Source organism: Ictidomys tridecemlineatus, chromosome 5, assembly GCF_052094955.1.
Source record: "Ictidomys tridecemlineatus isolate mIctTri1 chromosome 5, mIctTri1.hap1, whole genome shotgun sequence".
Taxonomy (NCBI): domain Eukaryota; kingdom Metazoa; phylum Chordata; class Mammalia; order Rodentia; family Sciuridae; genus Ictidomys; species Ictidomys tridecemlineatus.
The window spans coordinates 23794734-23818435 of record NC_135481.1 but is presented as its reverse complement, the minus strand read 5'-3'; the positions used below and the strand labels follow the sequence as shown (position 1 = coordinate 23818435).

General features: G+C 45.0%; 1 protein-coding gene and 1 long non-coding RNA gene across 2 annotated transcripts in view; one reads left to right on the top strand and one right to left on the bottom strand.

Moving 5' to 3' along the window:
• Positions 1-5049: 5049 nt before the first annotated feature.
• The window catches only part of Lipc (lipase C, hepatic type), a 129813-nt gene continuing 111160 nt past the window's right edge, over positions 5050-23702 (top strand). Inside the window, exon 1 of the mRNA XM_021725484.3 lies at positions 5050-5414. Coding sequence (XP_021581159.1) covers positions 5330-5414 — 85 coding nt within the window. The 5' untranslated portion in view covers positions 5050-5329. The remainder of the gene's footprint in view (positions 5415-23702) is intronic.
• LOC110597980 (uncharacterized) lies at positions 15484-18673 on the bottom strand. Its single transcript, XR_002483772.3, has 2 exons — positions 16224-18673; positions 15484-15736 (listed from the first exon to the last, which is right to left on the bottom strand). It is a non-coding gene; the product is annotated as an uncharacterized LOC110597980 (long non-coding RNA).

The window sequence follows — 23702 nt, the reverse complement described above, 5'->3', positions numbered from 1 at the left end:
TCCCCCTTGTTCCCTAACATAGATAAGGAAAGGATTAAACTCCAGTCTCACTCCTTTCCAAATGAGGACATGTTCCAAGCCAACACTTTAATGAGGCTTCCCTACTTGTTTTGTCATAGTCCACTTGTTTTTGCCACATTCCCACATAGGACAAGAGTGTCCACACAGATAAATTGGTGGCCCAATAAAAACTTGGTCCTTTCCCTGTGGCAGCCCGGCCCTGGCAAGAATGGGAGGGGACAGAGTCACTTTCCTGTGGCATGATGCTGCAAATTTCATAAATTTCATCTTAGAAGTAGAATGAGAGGTGTCCAAAGTCCATTTCAGCCCAGGGGAAGCCAGCCATGGAGGGATTAAGGGCTTGGGGCTGTTAGAAGTGACCCTGGACTCAGAGAACCTGATATCCCCACTCTCTCAGCCTTTTCCTGGTGCGATACAGATTTTGCTAATTCTTCATCACCTAAATGTCAACTGTAAAATTAAAGAAATAATAGTACCAATCCAAATGCTATTTTTTTTTATTGATCTCTGGTTAGAATGCCAGCAAGGGCCACCATTCACAGGTAGAGTGTCCCCAATTCCAAAGATGAAAGCAAGAAAGTCTGATTCTGAATATAAAACTGTTTCTTGGGCTGGGGTTGTAGCTCAGTGGTAGAGTGCTCACCTAGCATGTTTGAGGCACTGGGTTCAATTCTCAGCATCACATATTTATTAATTAATTAATAATTAATTAATTGTCCATCAGCAACTAAAAATAATAATAAAAATAAACTGCTTCTCTCCTCCTCAATGAACTCCACCTTGGTCCCTATCTTCCCCACCCCCCCCCCGCCCTTCACCCCCAGGATTAGCCTTTTTTATCCCTATAATGTAATTATTTCTCTTCTTTTGATTTCCCTTCTTATCACTGTGACTCTAAAGGAAAAGGTTACGTTCAGGTCACCAAATGCCAGTCTCTGGAAATCTCTATTTCTTCAAGAAGCTCTTCAAATTAAAAGAGAGCAAGCACTGGACAATTTTTAAAAATCTAATTATAAAACCATTATTATTTTAGGCTCAAGATCATAAATCTAAGTGCAGGGTTACCCAAATTAGAAGAGGCTTTGAAGAATCTCACAAGAAGGAACCACAGGGCTCTGACACAGACCACGATGATGACCCCTGTGGACTCCAGCCTTCAGGCCTCCAGCCAGCCCACCTTGTAGTCCATGGGAAACGGAGAGTCCTCAGTGAACGGATGGACTCTGCTGGGCATGGAAATAACCAAAGATTCCACTACTGGATCTACTGACCATTTAACCCAGAGAACGGGGTTCATGAGATGAAGGTTCTCCAGGCCCTGGCCTAGAGGCTGTGACTTACTTGTTCTCAAAGTGAACATGCAACTTGCCCTTTTCCCAGGCTTCCCATGATGTCTCCGATTCTGATGTTTAATTGGATTTTGGAACCACTGGTCCAGACCCTTCTGGATTCCTGCCACTTTTATTTTTTGCTAAAATTGTATTGCCCTGGTCTTGTTTATACCTCCTGGACACTCCCTTGATCTCCTAGGTGAATTTAAAACAATAAAAATAATATAAACATCTACACTTAGTATTAGGATTACTGAGGGCTTTAAAAATAATAAAAGCACCTACACTTAGTATTAAGATTGCTGAGGGCTTTACATGCATCTCCTTGTGCAATGGGATCAAGTGAGTATTTTCAGTGTCACTATACAATTGAGGAAAACTGTACTTCAGAATGTTAGTGTCTTGGGCTGGAGATGTGGCTCAGTGGTAGTGCGCTCGCCTGGCATGCGTGCGGCCCGGGTTCGATCCTCAGCACCACATACAAACAAAGATGTTGTGTCTGCCGATAACTAAAAAATAAATATTAAAAAAAAAATTCTCTCTCTCTCTCTCCCTCTCTCTTAAAAAAAAAAAAAAAAAGAATGTTAGTGTCTTATCCAAAAACACCCAGCCAATAAGTGATACACCAGGGATTTGAACCGAGATCTGTCTGATTCCAAAACTGGACTCTAGACCATGGAGTAAATGCCTCCAGAATCAGTCATTATAATTTATGGAACTTCTACTACGAACAGGCACTTAGCTGGACACCTCCCATGCAAATCTCCAATACTCATGATAGACCTGTGTTTCTAAAATGTGACTCTTGTTCTCTAGATTCTGATTTACAGAAAAGGTCTTTTTTTTCTATAAGCCATCTGAATTACTGGCTCCAAACCACTGTCTCTAGCCCTCCCTGGGTTCCTTCTCTCACCCCCAAACCTGTTACTGCTCTGGATCAGACACACACCCAGGCATGGGGCTGGGGGCAAGCACCTGGTCCTCTGTTATCAGTCCACACAGGTGATCACCGACTGGACCCATGGGCATGGAAGGCTCACTGTGACTCCCATTCCTCATGCAGACCATCTGCTGGCACACACAGAATCATTTCTTCTCTGAGTTCTTACCTCCTGGCAGGGTTTCTGGGAAGCAAGGAATCATCTCTTCTGTTCTCAGACCTGGAGAAAATTCTCCCTCCCCACCTCCTCAAAACACAAGAATCATCTTTCTACTGATGGGAAGGTTAGGGTCCTTCTCCCTTCACATCCCTTTGAAACAGTGCATCCCTTTTCCGGTCTTTGTGGGCTAGAATTCACTTACCGTAAGGTCCTGTGTTTCTGGAAGACAGAAGTTCCGTAGACCTCTCTCTACTTTGCCCCATCTTTCATAGGAGAAAGATCCAAAAGGACAGGTTGGGAGAAAAATAGTAAGTTGATATCTCAAAACTCCATCTCGGGCCTATGCTGTCTCCATTTAGGTAAGGAGACGGGATCCATTTTGCACAGCTAGTAGATAGTGAACCCAAGATCCCAGGCTGGAAAGCTCCTACTCGGATTCTAAGAAGTCCTAACCCTCTTGCCTCCCAGAAGCCTCTGTGTCCAGCTGCAGGGAAACACGACAGAGCTTGTGCCCTAACTCCCCACAGGAAGGTGGGGCCCACGGCAGGCAGGACGAGCTTGGGTGGAGGTAGAAGTAGGCAGAACCCCGAAAGGGGACAGAAACCCACTCCTATTTGTCTTATTGCAGGAAAGCCTCACAGAACCTGAGCTGGCATGAGTTGGTGATAGAGGTTGGGGTGGGGCCAGGTAAGGGAATGACAAAAGCTAGAACAACTTTGAAGGCCTCTTCCCATGTAGAAAATGGTAAGAAATATACTCGGCTGGGTGTTTTGTTTTGTTTTGATTTGTTTTTTTGGTTCGGTTTGGTTTTTTCTGGCACTTGGTCTCATCAATGTCTTTGTGAGTTATTCTGCAGAGCAAGGTGAGGGTTGAAGACGGTCCTTGGCAGCACCCAGAGGGAAAGTGATGAGATTAGGCTCAGGGAAGAGAAGCCTCAGGGGATCATGAGATGATTTTAGGCCCCAACTTGATAGGGAAAAACAAGTAAAACAGAGCTGTAGCTCCTGCTTAACTGTGCAGGAAGAGAAGGAGCCAGTCAGAAACTGTGCATCTGACAGGAAGGCCTCCAAATTGCAGGCCTTGGGAAGGAGATGCAGCCGTAGGACTCCACCTAGTTAAGCTTCGGTTAGGAATCAAGACCATCCAAACTTGTTGATGGTTTCAGAAGGTCTTTTAAGTCAGGTTTATCCAGATAAAAATTATATCACTGCCTCCACAACATGTCCACTTGGCTGAGAGCCGTCTCCAATTCCACACGACCAAAGCTGAACTGAATTCCTAGCCTCCCCCACCAAACCTGCTCCATCCATGGCTTTCCCTGCCTCAGCCGATAACGACTCCATTAATCTACTTGCTCAAACTAAAACTCTTGAAGTCACCCTTAGCTCTTCCCTTTCTCCCACCATCCCACATCCCAGCAGTCAGAAAATCCCATTCATTTTAACTTCAAAGTCCATCCAGCAGCACCCATCCAGCCACACTGTCATCACGCTGGACCAAGCCACCATCACCTCTCACTGGGTCAGCTGCAACGCCTTCCTAGTAGGTCTCCCCTCTTCACCTTGGCTCACTTGCAAATCAGAGTTAGCTTTTAAAAATATGATTCAAATCATGTAACCTCTCTGCACGGAATGGCTCCTTGTGTCTCAGCATAAAGGCCAAAAGCTTATGATGTTGTCTCCCTAACTCACTGGCTTCCTTGTTATTCTCAGAACATACTACATGTCCTCTGATCCCAGGGCCTTTGTACTAACTGCCTAAAGCACTTTTCCCCAAGATTTCCACAGGGGCAACTCCCCCAGCTCCCTCAAACCTCTGTTCCAAGTTCAACTTTCCAACAAGATTACTGCTACCCACTCTGTTTAAAATCACTACCTCTTCCCTCCTCAACTCTGCTCTACCTTTTCTTTTTCCACAGTTCTTAAGGCATCTACCAATCTACATAAGTCTCTTCTTTACTATGGCTAGGGTCTATTATCTGACTCCTTCTACCCAGACTCCACAAGGACTAAAATCTGATTTATTCACTAGTATATTCTAACTGTCTAGAACAGTGCCTGGTACATACTAGACACTAATGTCCTGAACAGATGAATAAAATTTAAATAATGTTAGAGACCCAAGGAAGGTGACAAGAGCCCTGCACTGCCACATTCCCATCCCCCTACCTGGTTCTGCCCAGTGGCCTTGCTTCTCAGTCCTCTCCTCAGTTGAGCATTAATTAAACAGAGGGGGAAAGCGCTGTTTACTCTGGGGCCACCGCTCAATGGGATCCTCAGCTTCTCCCTCAACTCCTTACACTGAGGTGTAGGGCTTTCTGTCCCTTTCAGCTGTAGAAACATTGCCTTGCCACTCTTTGGCCACAAGCATCAGCACTTGTGCCCAACTCAAGAGAGATTGGACCCTCTGGGAATTCGCAGCGTAGCAGGGTGCTTTTCCTACTCTTGAAGCTTAGTCCGCAATTTGAAAGACGTGCGGTGGCATCCGCCTTGCAGTGCTGTCAGAGAGAGACTTGGGCAATGCAGAAGCCACCTAGCCTGACCTTTGACAGGATTTCCAAACACAACATGTTAACTTTAAATTGATTAATTCAGAACTATGACCTTGGTCCAAGAAGTTAAGAATACATGACAAGATATTTTATTTTCAAAATGTATCAGAATTAAAAGAGACTTTTGTGAATGGATCTTTTTGGTATTAGATACAAGTAGATTTGGGGTTGGGGGCAACAAGGGAAATAGCTACACACTAGACAACATGTTAAAGGTTAATAATTAATGGCAGCCTTCCCTAGCAAGGTATCAATAGACATTCTGGTCTCATTAGCTCCAGAAATTAGCAAGAAGACCTCGGACCCTTGGTGAGAGAGAGGAGAAAATGGGAAATCCCCTGCGTGTCTCCATTTTCTTGGTTTTATGCATCTTTATCCAATCAAGTACTTCTGGACGAAGCCTGGAACCAGGTAAGAGCTAATCTTTTTTTTTTTTTTTTCTGGGGATGGGCATGGATTTTTCTTTTTTAAGTGTGTGTCACAGAGATTGATCATATGGGACAGCATGCTTAAGAGCATACCAGGTGGTTCTATTAGTGGCACCCACAGGTTCAAGGGACATGGAGCACTATATAAACAGGACTAAAATATTAGACAATTACTCTGGGAGTAAAAGTAAAAGCGCCTGCAGCTAGCAGCTAAGTATCTCACATTTCTGATGCCGACACAGTCTTACTAAGATTTCTTTAGTGGAGAATGATCGGACTTGGGATCTTCCTGAGAGTTAATTTGGCATCTAATTTGCAGCTGGGGAGCACAGCATGCAATGCAATGCTCTGTCTTGCTGGGATTGTCGAATTGCCTGGCTCTCTCCACAGGGAGGGATTTCAGTTCTAGTTCTAGTCAGGTCTACAGTAGGGATATCACTGCACATTTTCTAGTCTTGACTTTTCTGCCCAAGTTTTCCTTGGAGCCTGAAGAATACACCAGCAGCCTCTCCTGTTTTGTCTGTAATTTCATAAACTAGACTGATGGCCAAAAATAGATCCAAACGCTAAATCAGGTAGGTGAAGTCCAGGCTCCTGTCTGAACAGCGCAAAAGATCATCAATAAGTGACAGATAGGCCGGGCGCAGTAGTGTGTGGCCTGTAATCCCAGCAGCTCTGGAGGTTGAGACAGGAGAATAGTGAGTTCAAAGCCAGCCTCAGCAATGGTGAGGCCCTAAGCAACTCAGTGAGACCCTGTCTCTAAATAAAATACAAAATAGGGCTGTAGCTGTGGCTCAGTGGTTGAGTGCCCCTGGGTTCAATCCCCGGTACCAAAAATAATAATAATAATAATAATAAATGACAGATATGAAATTACCTGAACAATTTGTCCAAATGATGGGTATTTGTTGGAAATGAGTAACAAGATAATAACTGCTGAGGATTTTTTTTCCTCCAAGACTATGTTGTAGGGAGTTCCAAAAATCTTTGAGAATCAGGAATTTACTAATAATATATGTAATTGAAAAATGCCAGAAATTTTTCCCCTTTAAGAAAAAGAGCTGTTCCTTTGCACTTGGTTATTATTCTACATTCTACACTTACTCACTTTTTAGTAGTATTAATTAGTACCATTCACAGAGCATTTCATATGCCAAGCACTATGCTAATTATTTAGCATTCATCATCTCATTTTAAAGCTATATCCAAAAATGGCCTGTACATAACAAGTTAGAGCAGATAAAATTGCTGGTGGACTTTTATTCCCTGGGTTCACAGTGATTTCACTAAATCACTGCCTTTTGCCCACAATGTTGTATTGTTGATTATTATTATTATTATTATTATTATTATTATTATTATTATTGAAATATAACAAGTGTCTAGAAAAGAACCTATACCCTAAGTCCTCATGAATTTTTGCAAATGGAACCAGCACCCCACAGCCACCTCTGTGTGCCCCTTGAGCCTTAACAGATATGGCTTTGCCTAGCAGGGGTTTGTTGCTAGTGGAAACACATAGTTGTGCTCCCTGGCATCTGGCTTCTTTTATTCAATGTCCCGTTTGTGAGAGGCACCCTGAAGTTTCAAGCAGTCATAACTCCTACTCTGGGGCGCCTGGAGCCACACACCTCACCTGAACAGTGCAAGAGATCATCAAAAAGTCACAGAGAAGCCAGGCACCGTGGCTCACTCCTGTAATCCCAGTGGCTCCAGAGGCTGAGACAGGAGAATAGTGAGTTCAAAGTCAGCCTCAGCAATGGCAAGATGGGCGAACACACTTCACTTTATTCGTAGTTTCTACTATTGACTGGCCTGACCTGTTTCTGCGAGTGGGATTTGAGCCTTTAAGCCACCAGTGCTGAAGCAGAGGTTGAAGGAAGGAACAACGCCGCCAGCCCTCCCCATCCCATCCTCCACCCTCCCCCTCCCATCTCCCACCCTCCCTCCCCGACCTCCACTCCATGTCTGGGTGTCATCCAAATTTTTCTCAAAAATCTCATCATCCTGCTGCGATCCCAGGTTGATTCAAAAGCAGAGGGAAGTGACTATGATGAGCAGGAGGGCTCCTCAGGAAAGAGGACCAGTGTCAGGAGGCCTCTTGCTCCCTTGAAACCAGACTCTCTTGGCAGAATTTTTTCTGCAAGGTGTGAGCCCCTTCTGTGCGCGTGTGGCTGGTGCCATGTCCTCCAGGGGAACTGCAGGGATGCCAGCATCCTATGGTGGAGCCCTTCGCACATGAGCTTCTTTAACAGTGGCTCCCAGCGGGGGCACTTTTACTCTGCAGGGGACATCCACAATGTATGGAGATGTTCTGGGATGTCACAGCAGAGAGAGTGCTTCCCTTCTGTCTGTAGTGGGTTGAGCCAGGGAGGCTGCCAAACTTCCCACCGTGCACAGGAGAGCCCATGACAATGAATTATCTGACCTGAGATGCCACAGCTGAGGAACCATGGTCTATGCCAAGCTTCAATGACATTAGTCAAAGCCAGGATGAGCTCCTTTCCTCCTGTTCCCCACCCCTCCCAGGCTGCTTCTTCTGAGTATTATTAACGATACTTCACTAGCAGATTTGCTCACATACTGTACACCCAGTATGTGTCAAGCACTTTGTGAACATTTTATCTCACACTCACCTAATGTTTGAATAACCCAGCAATTAAGTGTCTTGCCCAAGTTTCCACAGATGATCAGGGAAGAGCTGGTGGAAGTTCCTGGGGCCTCTCCATGTCCTGAGGCTCCAGTCCTCTGCACTGTGCCTGAGCCCAGTGACTTGGTAGCCAAAGGGCATTAAAGAAGCATTCTGCTCAGTTCCTCTCACAGGGAGGCAGATTCAGACCATTGTTCCTGACTGTCAGCACCAAGGGGGACCAGATACTGTGAACTTCTTGAATGTCCATGGCACTGGCCCCTGTGGCCAGCCCTCACTGCTGAGTCCCAGATGTACCCCACTGATGTTGCCTCCAGACCAACACTGTTCCAAGTGGTAGTTGGAGCTGCTCTGGGTCCCTGCCAGACCCCACCTTCTTCTGCCTCAGGTGCCCATCTTCTGCCTTCAGTCCCCATCACAGCTGCCAAAGCCTAGAAGGGGCAGGAGCCCATCCATTCAGTCACTCACAACCCTGGGCCACACACAAGGCAAGGTGTGCCCAAACATTCTGTCTCAGTTAACCCCCAAAAGCTATTTTTATGTGAAATTCAGCTATCAATATTTGCCTTGTTGGAAATTAAAACAGAACTCTTAAAAAAAAAGTTTGCTAGTGCTTTTAAATAACAATAAGCCTATCACATGTTAACATATATAACATAATTTTATAAAAAAAATAACTTGCATTTTCCAAATAATAATCCAAAAGATGAGTCAGAAGAGTGACTTTTTTTACAAAGAAAACTTGCAAATCTATTTAATATCCGGCTTAATAGAAGACAGCTGGGTTCTCTTATCTGTGTCTGGAGTTAATCTATTGTAATATGTTGCTACATCTATGAAGAAAATCTGGACCCCACATATAGGAAGAAGGGGGACATGCTTGGAGCCTTGATCCACACTGAGAACCATTGCATTTGTGCAAGCAGCACTTAAAATAGAGGACCCACGGCCTGCCCTGTCCCTGCTGGGACTTACTGGTCCATCAGGGATGAAACAGTGCAGGAGAGGTGGCAGCTATCTGCCCTGGAAGTTGGCAATAAGGGAGTTTGGCAATAAGGGAGCCTTTGTCCCTGGAGAATTTAAACACAATATTAGGACCAAAAAATTGATCTATCTTTCATTATCACATTTCTAAATAATGTCTTTGATAAAAACAAAGCTTCTCCCAGCAAAAAAAAAAAATATATAGTTTTTTGATCTAAATAAAATCTATAGTCATTGTTGGGTTCTATTAATATATGTGTAAACTTCAAATGATTATACTTTTATCCCTTATCCTTTAATAAGTTTTGTGTTCTACACAAAATTTAAAGAACTCCCAGTTATACAGTTAATTTAAAGAACCCCCAGTTATGCAGTTGTCCCTGATACTCACAGACTAGAGAGAGAGGAGCACTCCTTGTAGGAGTGAGTGTCATGGTACAAACTCCTTCCAACTCACTTGGGCACATCTGATGTCTCCAACCCCAGTGATGTTTACTACCTGCATTTAAACAGCAGACTCAAGAAAAAAAATGATAGCATGGTGACTGTAAAGACAAAACAGAACTTAAGTTACTTTCACTCTGTCATCCTTTGTGAGTTTAAGCCAAGACTTTTTCATTTGTGTTTAAAATTTAAAGCAATAAAGCAGATCACAAACTGTGAAGTATAAGAACTATTTGTAAAGTAGAAATTTGGGCTTATACTGGAAAAATTTTACTGCATTTGAATATCTTACTTGAAATTTACTCTTCTTTTAATTGCTCATTTAAAACTTAAGAATGAATCAAGTGATGATTATTAATCTTTGCATATATGTTACTGAAGCTAACTTTGCCTTGTGGAACAGAGGCATATTACAATGATACAGTCTGAATGTCAAATACAATGCACATGGTACTGTGTCTAATGATGGAGATTAGACACATTTATAAAAAGTTTTCTCAACCAGAGCATGGAAAGTAATGGTGCCCACTAGAGAGGCTCAAGCAGAGGCAGAGAATTCACTTCCTAGTTCAGGGTATGCAGAAGACTCCCAGGAGGAGGTAGTGTTTGAGCAGGGCCCACAGGAGGAGGAGGCCAAAAGAGAAGGAGGCTATCCTATGCAGAAGCAAAGGTACAGATCTGATAAATTGCAAGTGGATTTTCAAACCCAAACACCTTCTAAAAGGCCATTTACAGAAGAGGAAGGAAAAGAAGTGGGAGAAGAGGAGGAGGAGAAGATACCTCAGAAAGGTAAACTGGAGACACCTCCACTGACCAGCAATGAACCAGTAAGGACAGGGAGTCTGGCTATTGCCAAGTCTGCCTTTAAAGCAAACATTGTTTTAATTGCCTACTTCTAAAAGTTGCAGAAGTCTTTGAGGGTGATAATATGGGGTTCAGAAATAAAAGGCTTATTGATGACCCTGAGACACTCATAGTTAAACTCAGGGAGCTGAATCCAGCCCAGAGGGCAGATTTCAGAGAATCCTAGAACCTCCTGACATGACCCCAAGGCTATGTGTAAGGGCATTTTGAGAAAGGGACAGAGGTTATAACTTTTGACAGGTTATCCAAGGGATCTGTGACTTCCCAAATATTCAGTAAACAACAGGTCTTATGGCTTTTAAAAATAAATATAAGGAAATTTTATAGGCAGTAATGGTGGGGAGGACAGGACTTAATAACCTATGTGTTGAGTCATAACTATGAAAAAAGTATCTACATGTATGTTACTAGAGATTAGAAGTATACTAAGAGATACATAAAAGGCTTTAAGATCTTGCAGGGATTTGGAGGAAGGATGCTATTTTTTTTTTTAAGTAAAAGACCCCAATTAGCTACAATGATATTACTCCTGGATTTGCCATCTCTCAAGAGCACCACTGGAAAGAGATCCTGTACTGACCACTCAGATCTGCCACCTCCACCCATCTTTGCAGTCTGTCAGGCTCATATTGCTGACCTGAGGGGTGGTCAGCAATATGAGCTCATTTAAAACTTAAGAATGAAGTTTTAAATGGGGGGGTTGGGGTGGGGGGTTGGGGGCTGGGAACTGCTAATTCCTGACAGGCATCCATCAGTGAAGATAACATCATTCATGACTAATATTTGAGGAGGCGTCCAGACATGAAACTAATGTATCTGGGACCGTATATAGATCCAGCATAGCAGAGGGCCAGCCTCCAGCATTCTAGTGAAATCCTCTTTCCTCTGCATGAGATCCTCCACCCACTGCCAGAATTCCTGGTCCTATAACTGAGCAGGTCTGGAGCCCTCCTGAGGGGAATCTCCCCTGGAAAAGACCTAAGGCCAGAAAACAGATCTGGTTTCCACCCTACCTGCCCTTCTCAGGGACTCAGGACTTGAACTTGCATTCTTTAATTCTAAACTCAATAAACAGAAACTTCAGGGCTGATTGTTGAAAGTATAGGGCCTGGAAACTAACCTGTATACACAAGTCACCTGAGTCACAAGCCAGCCAGGAGTCTGACATCCAATTCCCACTGTGGCCTTCCCTGCCCTATTTTCCACCAGCTGCCACATGCTCCAAGGCTTGCTGGATGCTCACAGGTGACTGGGCAGTGAGAGGCCAGTGAGATGCTGGCCTGATTTTAGGCCTGGTCATCAGACAGGCTAGTAAGTTCCAATTACATTATCCAAGGGAATAGGAGCACTCCAACCTCCACCAAAGGTATCCCCTGACATCCTTGGGGTCCACATTACAACAGGGATATAAGCAATTTTCACAGCCAGGAAGGTGACAGGGCACTGGTTCCAAGGAGGGTTTTCATTTTAGAGTGGAACCTTCTTGGCTGAAAATCGGTGTCCCCTGTACTGGGGAAAAGGACTAGCTAAGAGCAGGAAGCACATCTGGACCCTACCAAAGGGCCACGGCAGCTATGGCTGGACTTCATCCCCATTGGGGAAACCAGACAATGGGACATAGCCCAGTCCATCCTACAAGGGGTGGAAGAGCCATGGCAAAATTAATAGTTGGGCTCACACTCAGGCACTGAACTTGGGGAGAAGGAGACAAACTCCAGTCATTCACACACTGGAGGGAGGATTCAGGGTGCCCACCCGCATCTCCGGAGGCGGTGCAATTCTTAGTTATGACCACTAGGTAGCGCAGTGATGTCTTGGCAGCTTCAGGATTCCAGGAGAAGGTTCCAAGTTTGGGAGAATCTTTTTCTGGGTGACTCTGGAAAACTGAAGGCTTTTAGCCAATCTCACTTCCCTCTTATTGGTAACTTGTTTTTATTTTTTACCCAATGGGACTTTGGAGGATGGGCGGGGAAAAGTGAAAGGAGGCCCAGACACATGGAAGAGGAGGCCTTCCTGTGGCTACATGGTTTTTTACCCTGGATGTCACCAGCTCTCACCAGGGGGCCTGAGGACAGAGAACTGTGGCATGGCTATGCAATGGTGTGCTGGGCGGCCACAAGAAAAAAAAAATCGTTTTATGAAAATATGTAGGTGACAAAATCACATAGAATTTATGTTCTGACATTGAGGAAAAAGCCGTAAACCTAATTGTATATGTCTGGTGATTAAGAGTGTTTAAAAATGTGAGTTTGAGAGGAAAAAATACTGAAAAAAGGTACAAAATATTTGTACTTCTGCGCTTACATTTGATTTTTCTGTCTGTTCCAAATTTTGTGTGTGTAATGCTTTCGCACTGTATGTCTGTGGTATGTTTAATGACTTAAATAATTTAAAAATGCATTTACTTCAAAATGAAGGGTTTGACTACAGCAGTGGTTCTGGAACTTCAGTGTGAAAAAGAAAGCAACTGGAGGGCTTATGAAAATAAGATTTCTAGGCTTCATCTGCAGCTTCTAATTGAGTGGGCCTGGGATAGACCTAGAAATTGGCATTTCTAACAAGTTTCAAGTGAATAGTGCTGGCCTGGGGATCACAGAGAACCACTAGACAGACAAAAGAGTCCATGGAAGAACCAAGAGTTGAGCCTAGGACTCCTGACTCCCCTTCAGAAGATATCATTTCTTCCCACAGAAACACAGAGCCTTCTTCCCACAGAGCCTCCAGCCCAAACCTGCCTTCATCTCCAACTATGGGATGAAGGGATAGGGAAGCCACACGAATATCTCCCTCAGTGGCAACTATAATCCAAAGAATATTTTTTTAATCCATGATATTCATGGATGTATTCCTTCAAAATAAAATATCAGCATGCTGGGGAAAAAAAAGCAGTTTATGAAGAAAAACTCCTTGAGCTGACACTCCCTTGTAATGGGTAGAAAAATAGTCACTGTGATAGCTAATTAACCATCGACTCTGAGCTACTCCTTGGCACCCCTCAAAATATGATCAAGAAAATTCTTTTCACATGAGCTGGGCATTACCAGGGCTGGGCAGGGCCTGTGGGTTCTCAGTTGACTAGGACTAGCCATGACTGGGAAAAACTTTCCAGTTGACAAATGTTCCAGCTCCCTTGTCCCAAGAGAAATCAACATAGTGAGAGGGGGAAAATGCTACTTTATAGTAAAAAATAAGATCAACAGCAGCAAACAAGAGCATTTGTTAGCCACCTGCTAGTTACAGGCCCTGTGGTCAGTGGAAAAAAGCACAATTCTATTGGCCAAGAAGCTTCCATCTGATAGGGTCTCCAGCACCTTGCAGGGGTGTGTGTGTGTGTGTGTGTGTGTGTGTGTGTGTGTGTGTGAGAGAGAGAGAGAGAGAGAGAGAGAGAGAGAGAATTTCAACACAATGTTATCAGTGTTCAAGTTCAAGTAACTATGTACAAAACATGACAAAAGCCCTCAGGCCAGACAAGTCAGCCCAGGAAGCTTTCTAGAAGAATCTAGAAGGAAAAGAAGCGGAAGGACATTGTAAACAGAAAGAAAAATATGAGCCAGCTGTGACTTAAAGGTCTGACAAATGGTGGTGAAATTGAGAATCCATGAGAGTTTGAAATGGCACAGAGTAGGGCGGTAAAAAGAATTGGCCAGAGGAGAGGTCCTCAAGGCAGTCCTCAGAAGTTTAGCCTTCACCCTGGGGGCAGCTAAGGCCACCGTTAAGACTGGTGTTAAGAGAAAGGGAGGGATGCTGCTGGCTGCCGTTCCAGGCTGAGTTGACAGCCCTAATTCCCAACCTGGCAGGAACCCCAGCCGCTCCCTGAAGCGGAGCAGCATTATCAGCAAGAAAAGGCAGGGGTGGGGCTCAGGCAATCACCAGTTTTACAACCTCACCTGGCCCTGCAGCCAGACACCATCAACTCTTCCTCCAAGGCAGGCCCCAGCCTTGGGCAGATCTCTTTAAAGTTTTCCTGTTAATTGCTGTTTCAAAGACAAAATCATAGGAGGGATTTACATCATGAAACCGAAACAGTAACCCATAGTAGAAGCTGGAAGAGAAATCTTCCATCTTCCTCTTATTCTGTGTCTGAAAAGGGAGCCCTTTGGAAATTCTATATCATGCTAATGTATAGACCAACAGAAATTTCAAAATTCATTCTCACCTGCATTATCACTGGATTCTTACAATAACTCTATAAAGAGTGCTGGGTAGTTATTACTAGCCTCATTTTACAGAGGTAAAGTTTTATCAACTAAAGATCACCAGGAACACACCTGATGTCACGTGGAAGTTAGTTTTCTTTGGCTTACTACAAGGGAAGGGGAGCCCCAGAGGCATCCTGGCACCCCAGTGATAGAAGTGGAGAGCGGATACTTAGAAGACCTGGGCTTATGCCGGATGAGTCTTAGGAAGGCTGGAGAACAGGGGCGTTCTTTGGGTTGTATTCTGCCAAAAAGGAGGGCAATTCAATGGTTGGCTATCACAAATAACTATGAATTACTTGTTGTTAAGTAATTATTAGCCTAATCAGAAATAGGCTATTACTGATAGCAGGTGGGAAGATGAAGCAGGGCTGAGGGGGCATTGATACAGGAGCCCAAAGCACACGTTTCTATAGGCCAAAAGAGGGGAAGGTATAATCATGTTTTGGGTCTCAGAGTGGCTTTCTCCATCTTGATGCAAACACAGAGATTCAGGGTCCTGTGCACATGCTGATATTCTATGTGGATTGTCTGAGTCCGGCTGGAATATCATGGCCTGGCTGCCTGCAGGGCTGGTTTTGTGGTGTTATGTTTCATGTTCTCTCACACAAAGTGAATTCAGGTAATGTCTTTGAGGTCTCTCGGTGTCTGTGCACTTCCTGTACTGCCTGGCTGACCCCCTTTACCTCTGACCTCTCATGAGTCCTCACTGTCATTCTGGGTGCCAATAGCCAGAATGTGGACAAGGTGGTGTAGCTGGACCTCAGACCCAGGTCTGTAGACTCCATACCCAGTCCTCACATGCCCTCCAATGTGAGAGGCCATCGCAGTGCCAGGAATCCTGTAATGGTTACTTCCCCCTGGTATTGGGACCTACATGTTTTGGGGAAAGAAAAATATGGAAGTAGATTGGGTGGCTTACACAACAGAAATTTTATTTTCTTGTGATTCCAGAAGCTAGAAGCACAAGATCATGGTGTCCCTGGGGTTGATTTCTCCAGAAACCTCTCTCCTTGGTTTCAGATGGCCGCCTTCTCTCTGTCTCCACGCGATCTCCTTCTCTGTGTCTTTGTCCTTATTTTCTCTTCTTATAAGGACACCAGTCATGTTGGTTTGGGGTCCACCCCCGATGACCTCATTTAACTTGAGTCACCTCTGTAAAGACCTCTGTCCAAAAACAGTCACAGTCTGAGATATGAGAGTTAGAACTTCAAGAAACAAATTTAAGGAGTTCAAAATTCAGCCCCCCCCCCCGCCCCCAGCAAACACTTTTCAAGGCCCTGCTCTGCTGGGCTAGAGTCTAGGGATACTGTGGACACTGCAAATATATCTTTGTTCTATTTGAGCTGCAACAACTCCTAAGGGCCTTCAGAGTTAGAAAAGAGACTCATAAATATACATGAGATTGGAAAGAGAGTAGTAAGTCCACACCAGGCCCAAACAGGGGCCTCTGCTAAGGGGGTGCCGGACGGAAGGACCCAGCGCTGGCTCATAGGAGCCAGCTGGCAGCTAGCAGGGGGCTAAGTAAGGGAGGGGGCAGCAGCCCCGTTCAACAGAGTGATTAAGACTTTCTGGCAGCACAAGCAATAACTGGCAGGAGACCAAGAAGGAGCCATTTATCTGGCTCATGTTGCAAGTAAGTGATAAAACTCACCCTCTGGCATGGCGCCGGAAGGAGCCATCATCTTTGCGGAGACGATGTGCTCAGTGTGAGCTCAAGACGTACTTCTCAGCTGTGAGAAATATTTTTCCCACACAAGCTGTGTTCAACAAGGCCGTTGCCTAGGCTCATCCAGCCTAGGCCAAGGAGAGAGGGCCCAAGGCCAGCTGCCACCTTCTCCTGCCATGCCTGCCTCCCCTCACCCTTGCCAAGACCGAAAGGAAGGGCCGAATCAGCCAGCACCCAAGGACAGAACAAGGGCTGGAAGGACAGACTCCCACGCTCCACCTCCTGTCTGGGCTCTGGGCTCCTGGCCTAGGCAGGAACTCCTGGCTTAGCTGAAGTAAACCTTAGGGAGGCCTTGGTGGGCATGTGAGAACTGGGTATGGAGTCTACAGACCTGGGTCTGAGGCCCAGCTACACCACCTTGTCCACAGGTGGCCTTGGGAAAATCACCTAAGGCCTTTAGACCTCAGTGACTCACTAGTAATGAGGTGATTCGTTGAAACTCCCCTGGGCTGTTCTGAAGACGAAGTAAGAGTATACGAAACACTTTTCAACTCTTCACTGCTGGTCATAAAACAAACATTTGTAAGCACCGATTTACTGAGTAGTCCTATCATTACAATATTCACCTGATTCACACACTACTCCCAAGGTGTTTCCCCGTGTTTTATTACAAAAGTATTCTAATATCAAAAGGAGTTTAAAGGAAGATACAGTGAACTGCCATACTCCCTCCAGATAGGCTTGGTAATTGTTAACATTGATGTATTTGCTTTATTCATGTGTGTACATTTTTATGTCTATGTGCTGGAGAACCCATTGAGAGGAAAGGGAGAGGGAGAGAGTCACACATGTATCTACATATTCTGTTTGAAAGTTGTGGATATCACAATAACTTAGTGTTAAATATTTCTACATCGGCCTTCATCTTTTAATAAGGACATTTTCTTACATAGCCCCAGTATCATTGCATAAGAAAATTAAAAAATAATTTTACATTGTCCAATATCCAGTTCATATCCTAATTTCCCCAATTGTGTCAAGAATCTTATTTGTGGCATTTTTCACACCAGGACCCAGTCAAGATTCTCAAGTTGCCTCTTCTTTTTTTTGTCCCTTTCTTCTCTCCTGTGCTGAGATTGTGAGTCCTTAACACTTGGCGCCAAACCCCTTGCTGATGGCTCTTCTGAGGCACCTGACTTGTTGCTCTTTCATTATCTGCCTGCATCTCTCTCCCTGCTGGGGTGAGAGTGACTCCAGGGAGCGCTGTGCCCATCATTACTGCATCCTCAGGACCTGTTTAAGCTGTTGTAGAGTCTGCCCCACACAAGAGAATGTCCAATGTTGTCCTCCTTGTCAAAAAGCCAGGCCAGGTACACTTTTGAAAAGTTAGTGAGTTTTAAGTAATTCCACAGCCCTGCTGGAAGTCATGGAAAACATCCCAAAGGTATAAGAGACCTAGGACAGTTCTGCCCAACCTCCACACCTAGAAACAGAAGGACTTTAAAGTTACCTGGGTTCTTCCTTATAGACTGTGCTCCACTGCTGAGATAGGGCCAGCAACAGAAAGCCAGAGATGCTGGCCAGACCTCAGGCCTCCTCTGCAACACACATGCACAGGGGTCCATGAGAAGCTGGCTCTGTTCCCATTATGGATCTCAGGGAAGTAATTCTAAGTCCTTTGGGTTTCCATGGAGGCAGAAAACCACTTCCAGATCAGCAAGAGGGGAGGAGGGATATATATCACACGTATCGAGTTGGTGTCACCTTCTCCAATATGAATTCCCCATGGTGCTCACTACCTTAATGGGAGTTTTAAGCTACCCCAGCTTCAAATGATTCTTTCTAAAGCAAAGCTTCTCAAACTTTAATGTGCATAGGAGTCACCTGAGAAGTTTGATAACATGGACATTCTTTTCAGCAGATCTGAGATGGGCTTCAAGTTCCTGCACATCTAACAAGTGTTCAACTGACGCCAATGCCACAGGCCCCAGCACCACACTTTGAGAAACTGTCTTTTAAAGGACACTAAATAGCTCCTCACCTACTCAGGGAACTAGTAATTAGCACCTATTACTAGACATAAGGCAGTGAGCTAGCACAAGAGGAACAGTGGATGGGAAGAAATAAAAGGATGAGTAAGACACATTCCTTTGACGCAAATCCAGCTGCGTGTGCTTTACTATGTCTAACATGTTGCATAAATTGACTGAATTCTTACAACAACCTATAATCTATAAAGGATATTTTTACTCTTGTTTTACATGCGAGGAAACAGGGGCTGACACAGCCTAGTTGCTGCCCAGACTAGTGAGGAATAGGGTGGAGTGTGAATTGAGGTCTACCTGAATCCAAGGTGGGATCCTTCCCCACGTTCCTTTCTCACACTTGATCCTGATGCCTTTCCCTCCCCACCTGATGAGGAAGGCACAGGGACCCAACCAACTAGTGTGGGCCTCACCTTTGAAGCAGACTCAGCACTGGTCCTGGGGCGATGGGGTTGGGAGCAGGCAGGAGGTGCTAAGTAACCAGGGAGAGGTAGCCTTCCCTGGGGTGTGCTGCCTGTTTCCGGTCGTTGAGTTGCTGATGAGGTCCAAGCCCTTTGCAAGAAGTTCCTGTGTCAGGCACAGCCCATACTATCAAACTTCAGCTGTGAATTATGGTCTAAACTTTGTCACCAAATGGCTGTATGACTTTGGGTAAATCACTCCCTTGCTGGACTTGGAAGGCTAGAAGCTCTTCATGGCCCTCCTCTCTGACAAAAGGTCTTGAAACTCTTCCTCTGTCTTCCCGCCCAGCAGGGAATTAAGGCATTTGTCACTTTCCCACTCAAGGCCCCAGCTCTATTTTCTTAGTCAGGGCCACGGGTCTCTGCGGCTCATGGCACAGTACTTCTACGCACCAACTTCACACACATTGGCTGAGCACATGCTCTCCATCAGGCCCTGTCCTCAGGGGTGGGAGGTCAAGGCAACAAATGCATTCCCTCCCTGGGGAAGGCAAGTAGACCAGATTACAGGCACTCAGGCCCCAGGAACATGGAGGACTGCCCTGACACCACCCAGCAGGGGGAGGCAGGCAGGCCTAAGTTGGGCATCGTCCCCACTGTGAGGCCTTGCTAAGTGCTTTCCCCAGAATATTCCATTTAATCTCCCCATAACACTATGATATAGATGCTGTCATTTGTCCTATTTTTAAAATAAAGGACTGAGGATATTAGCTAACTGATAGAGTGCTTGTCCAACATGCATGAGGCCCTGGGTTTGATCCCCAACACCAACAAAAAGAGAGAGAAAAAATAGACTCACAGAGGACAAATGACTAGTCCAAAGCCACACAGTTAATAAGGGTTTAATGAAATAATGTATATAAAAACCCTTAGCAGTGTGTCAGGCAAATGTAAATAAATGATTAACTAAAATGCCTTTTACAAATGGCAGAACAGGGAACAGGAACCAGTTTTCTGCCGTTACAGACAAAAACAAAACTAATGAGTGGAAGAAAGGCCTCTTGTCCCCCTGGAGGACAACGTTCATCTTGGGACTAGCCATACATAATGAGAAGCAGAAGGAACCTTGTAGAGGGATGGGTGGGCTCCAAAGTGCTCCGTGGGTGCCCACCAGGGCAGTGGGAACACCAACAGGGTGGGTGCCCTGGGGAGGAGGGACAATAGGCATTCTTGGGAGGCACCTCAGGGCTCCCCTGTCCTTCCTAGATGGCTGCAGAAGCCAGTCTACATGTACCCCAGGCTCAGCTGCTCCATGTGTCAGCTGTCATGCTCCTCGTCTGGGTAATGGAGTGTTATGAAGCATGTTGGAAATCATCAATTAGTGCTTAACTCCATGTTCATTGGGTTGTATTTCCAAGAATGCACCACTAAGAGCCACAGCAGAGTAATCTCACTCCTTTTCTCATTCAATGGCTTAGAATTAAAATGCCACCCAACATTCTCTTCCAAAGAAATTGAGATTTATGGGTCACTGTCAATATCAACACATGTTAGCCATTATTTGAAAGTCTCCTTGCTCCTTGGGACTGATTACTATTTACTTTGAAAGATAAGTGTAGCTTTATAATCCATGTGGGTTGCTAGGAGAAATGGGTTTAAATGTTTCTTCCCTTGGAGCTGTTTTTTATTTCATTTCATTGAGTTGGTCTGGCAGTGTGAGCCCCACCCTGCTTATCATCTCTCAGAAAGTCCTGTATTCTCTGAGGCTCTGGAACAATGACAGGAGAAACCAGTCTGTTCTCAGTCCAAGGTCACCTGGAGAGATCCTTTGCACTTCAACAGCCAAAGGGCCCCTGACTCCTGAGTTCAAGTCCTTGGTTTAAGCCAGGCTTGAGACACCCTAGGAGTTTGCTAGAGGAGCAAGAACACTGGAATACTCTGGTCTTTTGTGTTGCTTATGAAAACTGAGGCAGGAGCTGAATCATTTTGATCAGTGGCTGTCAAATTTAATGTGCTTCCATCTACCCTGAAAAGCTTATTGTATGTACCCCAGGGCCCCTCTCCAGAGTTTCTGGTTCAGTAGGCAAGGGGGATCCCAAAAATGTATATTTCTAGCAAGGTCCCAGATGATACTAATACTGGGGCCAGATCTAGATCCCACCAGCTTAGAACAAGAGTGGGAAGTAGTAAAGACGGTGAGTGAGAGAAATGAGGCTGCCGGCAATGTTTGGTGCTCTGGGAAAATAACACTATCTAAAAGGGAACTTCATTAAGCTTTACTGGGAAATAAATAATTTTAGTCCTTCTGTATGAAATCTTCAGTTAAAGGTCAATTTCCATCAATACACTACAAATCTGAATCTATTGTGAAATGCTATTGTGAAGTGCTAAATGAGTCACCCCTGACTGGGTGGTCAGCTATGCCCAGGTTGCTAGAAAGAGCTGGTAGGTGGTGGTCCTGCTTTAATGACTATTAGGCAGACGTTATAGGGAGGTTCCTGGTATTGATAACAGAGCCTGCAGTACTAAAGTCCAAACGAGATTTTCCCTGCCACAATCAGGGCTTTCAGATGATATTGGGCCCAAAGCAACAAAGGGGTATAGATTCTGGGGTTCCATGTTGAACATGAGAAGGCCTTTGGAGGCAGATGACAGCATTGCTTTGCCAGGGACCCGACACTGCAATAAACTGCAAGTCTCCTCCAGGAAATGTGCTAAAAAGAACCTTGGTGCCCCCAAAGCCAGGCTGCCCCAAACCCTCCCCATCAGAGTGCAGTGAACTGCAAAAGTTGGCACTCAGGAGCCATTATTAGGGAGTGGACACACCCAGAGAAACCAATGCCCCAACTCTCACAGAGTCAGGAGGCTGTTACAGTGACCCATGCCCAGTGACAGGGATAGCAGTAGGAACAGAGGAAAGTCAACGTATTTGGAGACAGGAAAAGGATGAGTAAAAACACCCAGTGATGATATCCATTGGGACTTTAAGTCACAGGGACAGAAATTTAACTCAGATTAACTTTAGCAAAAGAGGGAGTTTATTTCCTTACATAACAGTAATGTCCAAAATAAGTTTCAGATTCACCTGGATCTGTGACCCTAAAAAAGTCATCATGTCCCTCCAATTTTTCTTTACCCCCTTGATTCATTTCCTCCTTTCTCCTCCCCACCTCCTCTTCTCTCCCTCCCTCTGTGATAGCACTGGAGAATCCCAGATTTCCTTGATCCTAGAACTTAAAACTCCAGAGAGACTGTGCCTTATCATATACCCTCTGACAGATGTTCCAGAGAAGACTTTGGCCAGGTGCTCACCCTCAGATAGATTATCATGGGCAGGAGGATGGAACCTTTGATGGAACCTGGTTTGGGAACAATGCCCAAACCTTTGGTGGGATCTGCTTTATCCAAATAAGACTGAGCAGGATCCAGGAAAGGGAGGGGCAGAGGACTAGCTGTGAGGCATGAGGACGAGCAGGGATGCAAGGATGCTCCTCTCCCACAGGGGCAAAACTGGCTTACCTGTCCCTGCTCACACATCTCTAACCATGCACACTGGTCCCCTGCTCAAAGGTGTCCTGTAGTAGCAGATCTACCTGGGCAGGGCTGGCTTCATGGGGGGGCTCCTGGATGACATCACATGCTCAGCCATTTGAGGACACTGGGATTCTCAGTTTCTTCTGTAACACATAAGAGGACCAAGGCAACTTACAAGCACTGTTCCTTTCAAAGAAAGCAGATGGGTGAAATACATAAAACCAGCATTTTTATTGGCCTCCTAGGATGCTCCGAGACCTGCTTTTAAGACTCTCTGTGTTAAATACACACTTCAATAATGCTTTAGTCTATTCCTCAGTGGTTCCCAAATTGTGATCCCCAGGGGAGCTTATTGGAATGAAAATTCTTCATCTCACCCCAGACCTACTGAATCAGGAAGTCCAGGTGTGGGACCCAACGGACTGTTTTAACAAGTCCTCTGAGTGATTCAAGGCTTGCACCAAAGTTTGAGAACCACTGATCTATATCTGTATTTGATCCAATTCACTCAGTTCAAAAGGACCACCCACTACAAAAAAACTGAGATTTGCATTACAGATTTAATGAACAGTCTGAATTTTAAGGGGTAAAAATTTGTGAAAGAGTTTTCTATTTCTCCCACCCACTCCTTCAGCCATGCACTATCAGATTATTCTTCTCCATCCTTTAATAGTATCTTAGGCAGAGTCCTTAATTTTTGGTAGATTCTGATATTAAAAGTCTTTTTATTTTATTTTCTTCTAAAGGCTGAATCTCATATCTGGTGGACATTCTTCTTTTCTCCTCTGTAACAAGGATGGGGATTGAAGTGGGGGTGAGCTAGATTGGTTCTGCTGTTTCATTCCTCTGACCACTGGAGCCCCTTGGGGTAGGAGAGCTGGGAGTCCTACTTTTTGATTGTGATCCTTATTACCTCTGAAATTTCAGAGCTTATCACCTCTGAAAATGGAGTACAGACAGAGACACAGACACACACATATACCCTCCTTGGTTGTCTGGTCTTGTTCTGGTTCACTCTGGTGGGCCTTGGCCAACATGATGGTGTATGACGGTGTGTATGGTTTTCCAAGGACCTTTTTGTGTGACCCCAGCTCATTTCACACCAAGAAGGGCAGCTGTGAGCCACTTTGTCCTCTCTGGTGGTCCACACCCCTCCCATTAGTAGAACCTCAGAAATGACTGGGGTCTTCTTCCCCACCATCTGAAGGCTGATGAGAACTGAGGTGGGGGAGATCTTGCTAAGATTTTAATGTCCCCTCCCAAGCTCATTGGATTTAACTGCCACCTGTGACAGTATTGGGAGGTGGACTTTAAGAGACCAAGAGGGATCTCCCCTCATGGTGGATTGATGCCATTATTGCAGAAATAGGTTAGTTATCTCAGAAGTAGCTTTGTTATAAAAGTGAGCTCTCAGGCACACATGTGTTCCACTCTTGCTCTCTCTATCTCATGCATGCTTACTCACCCTTTCACCACGTCATACT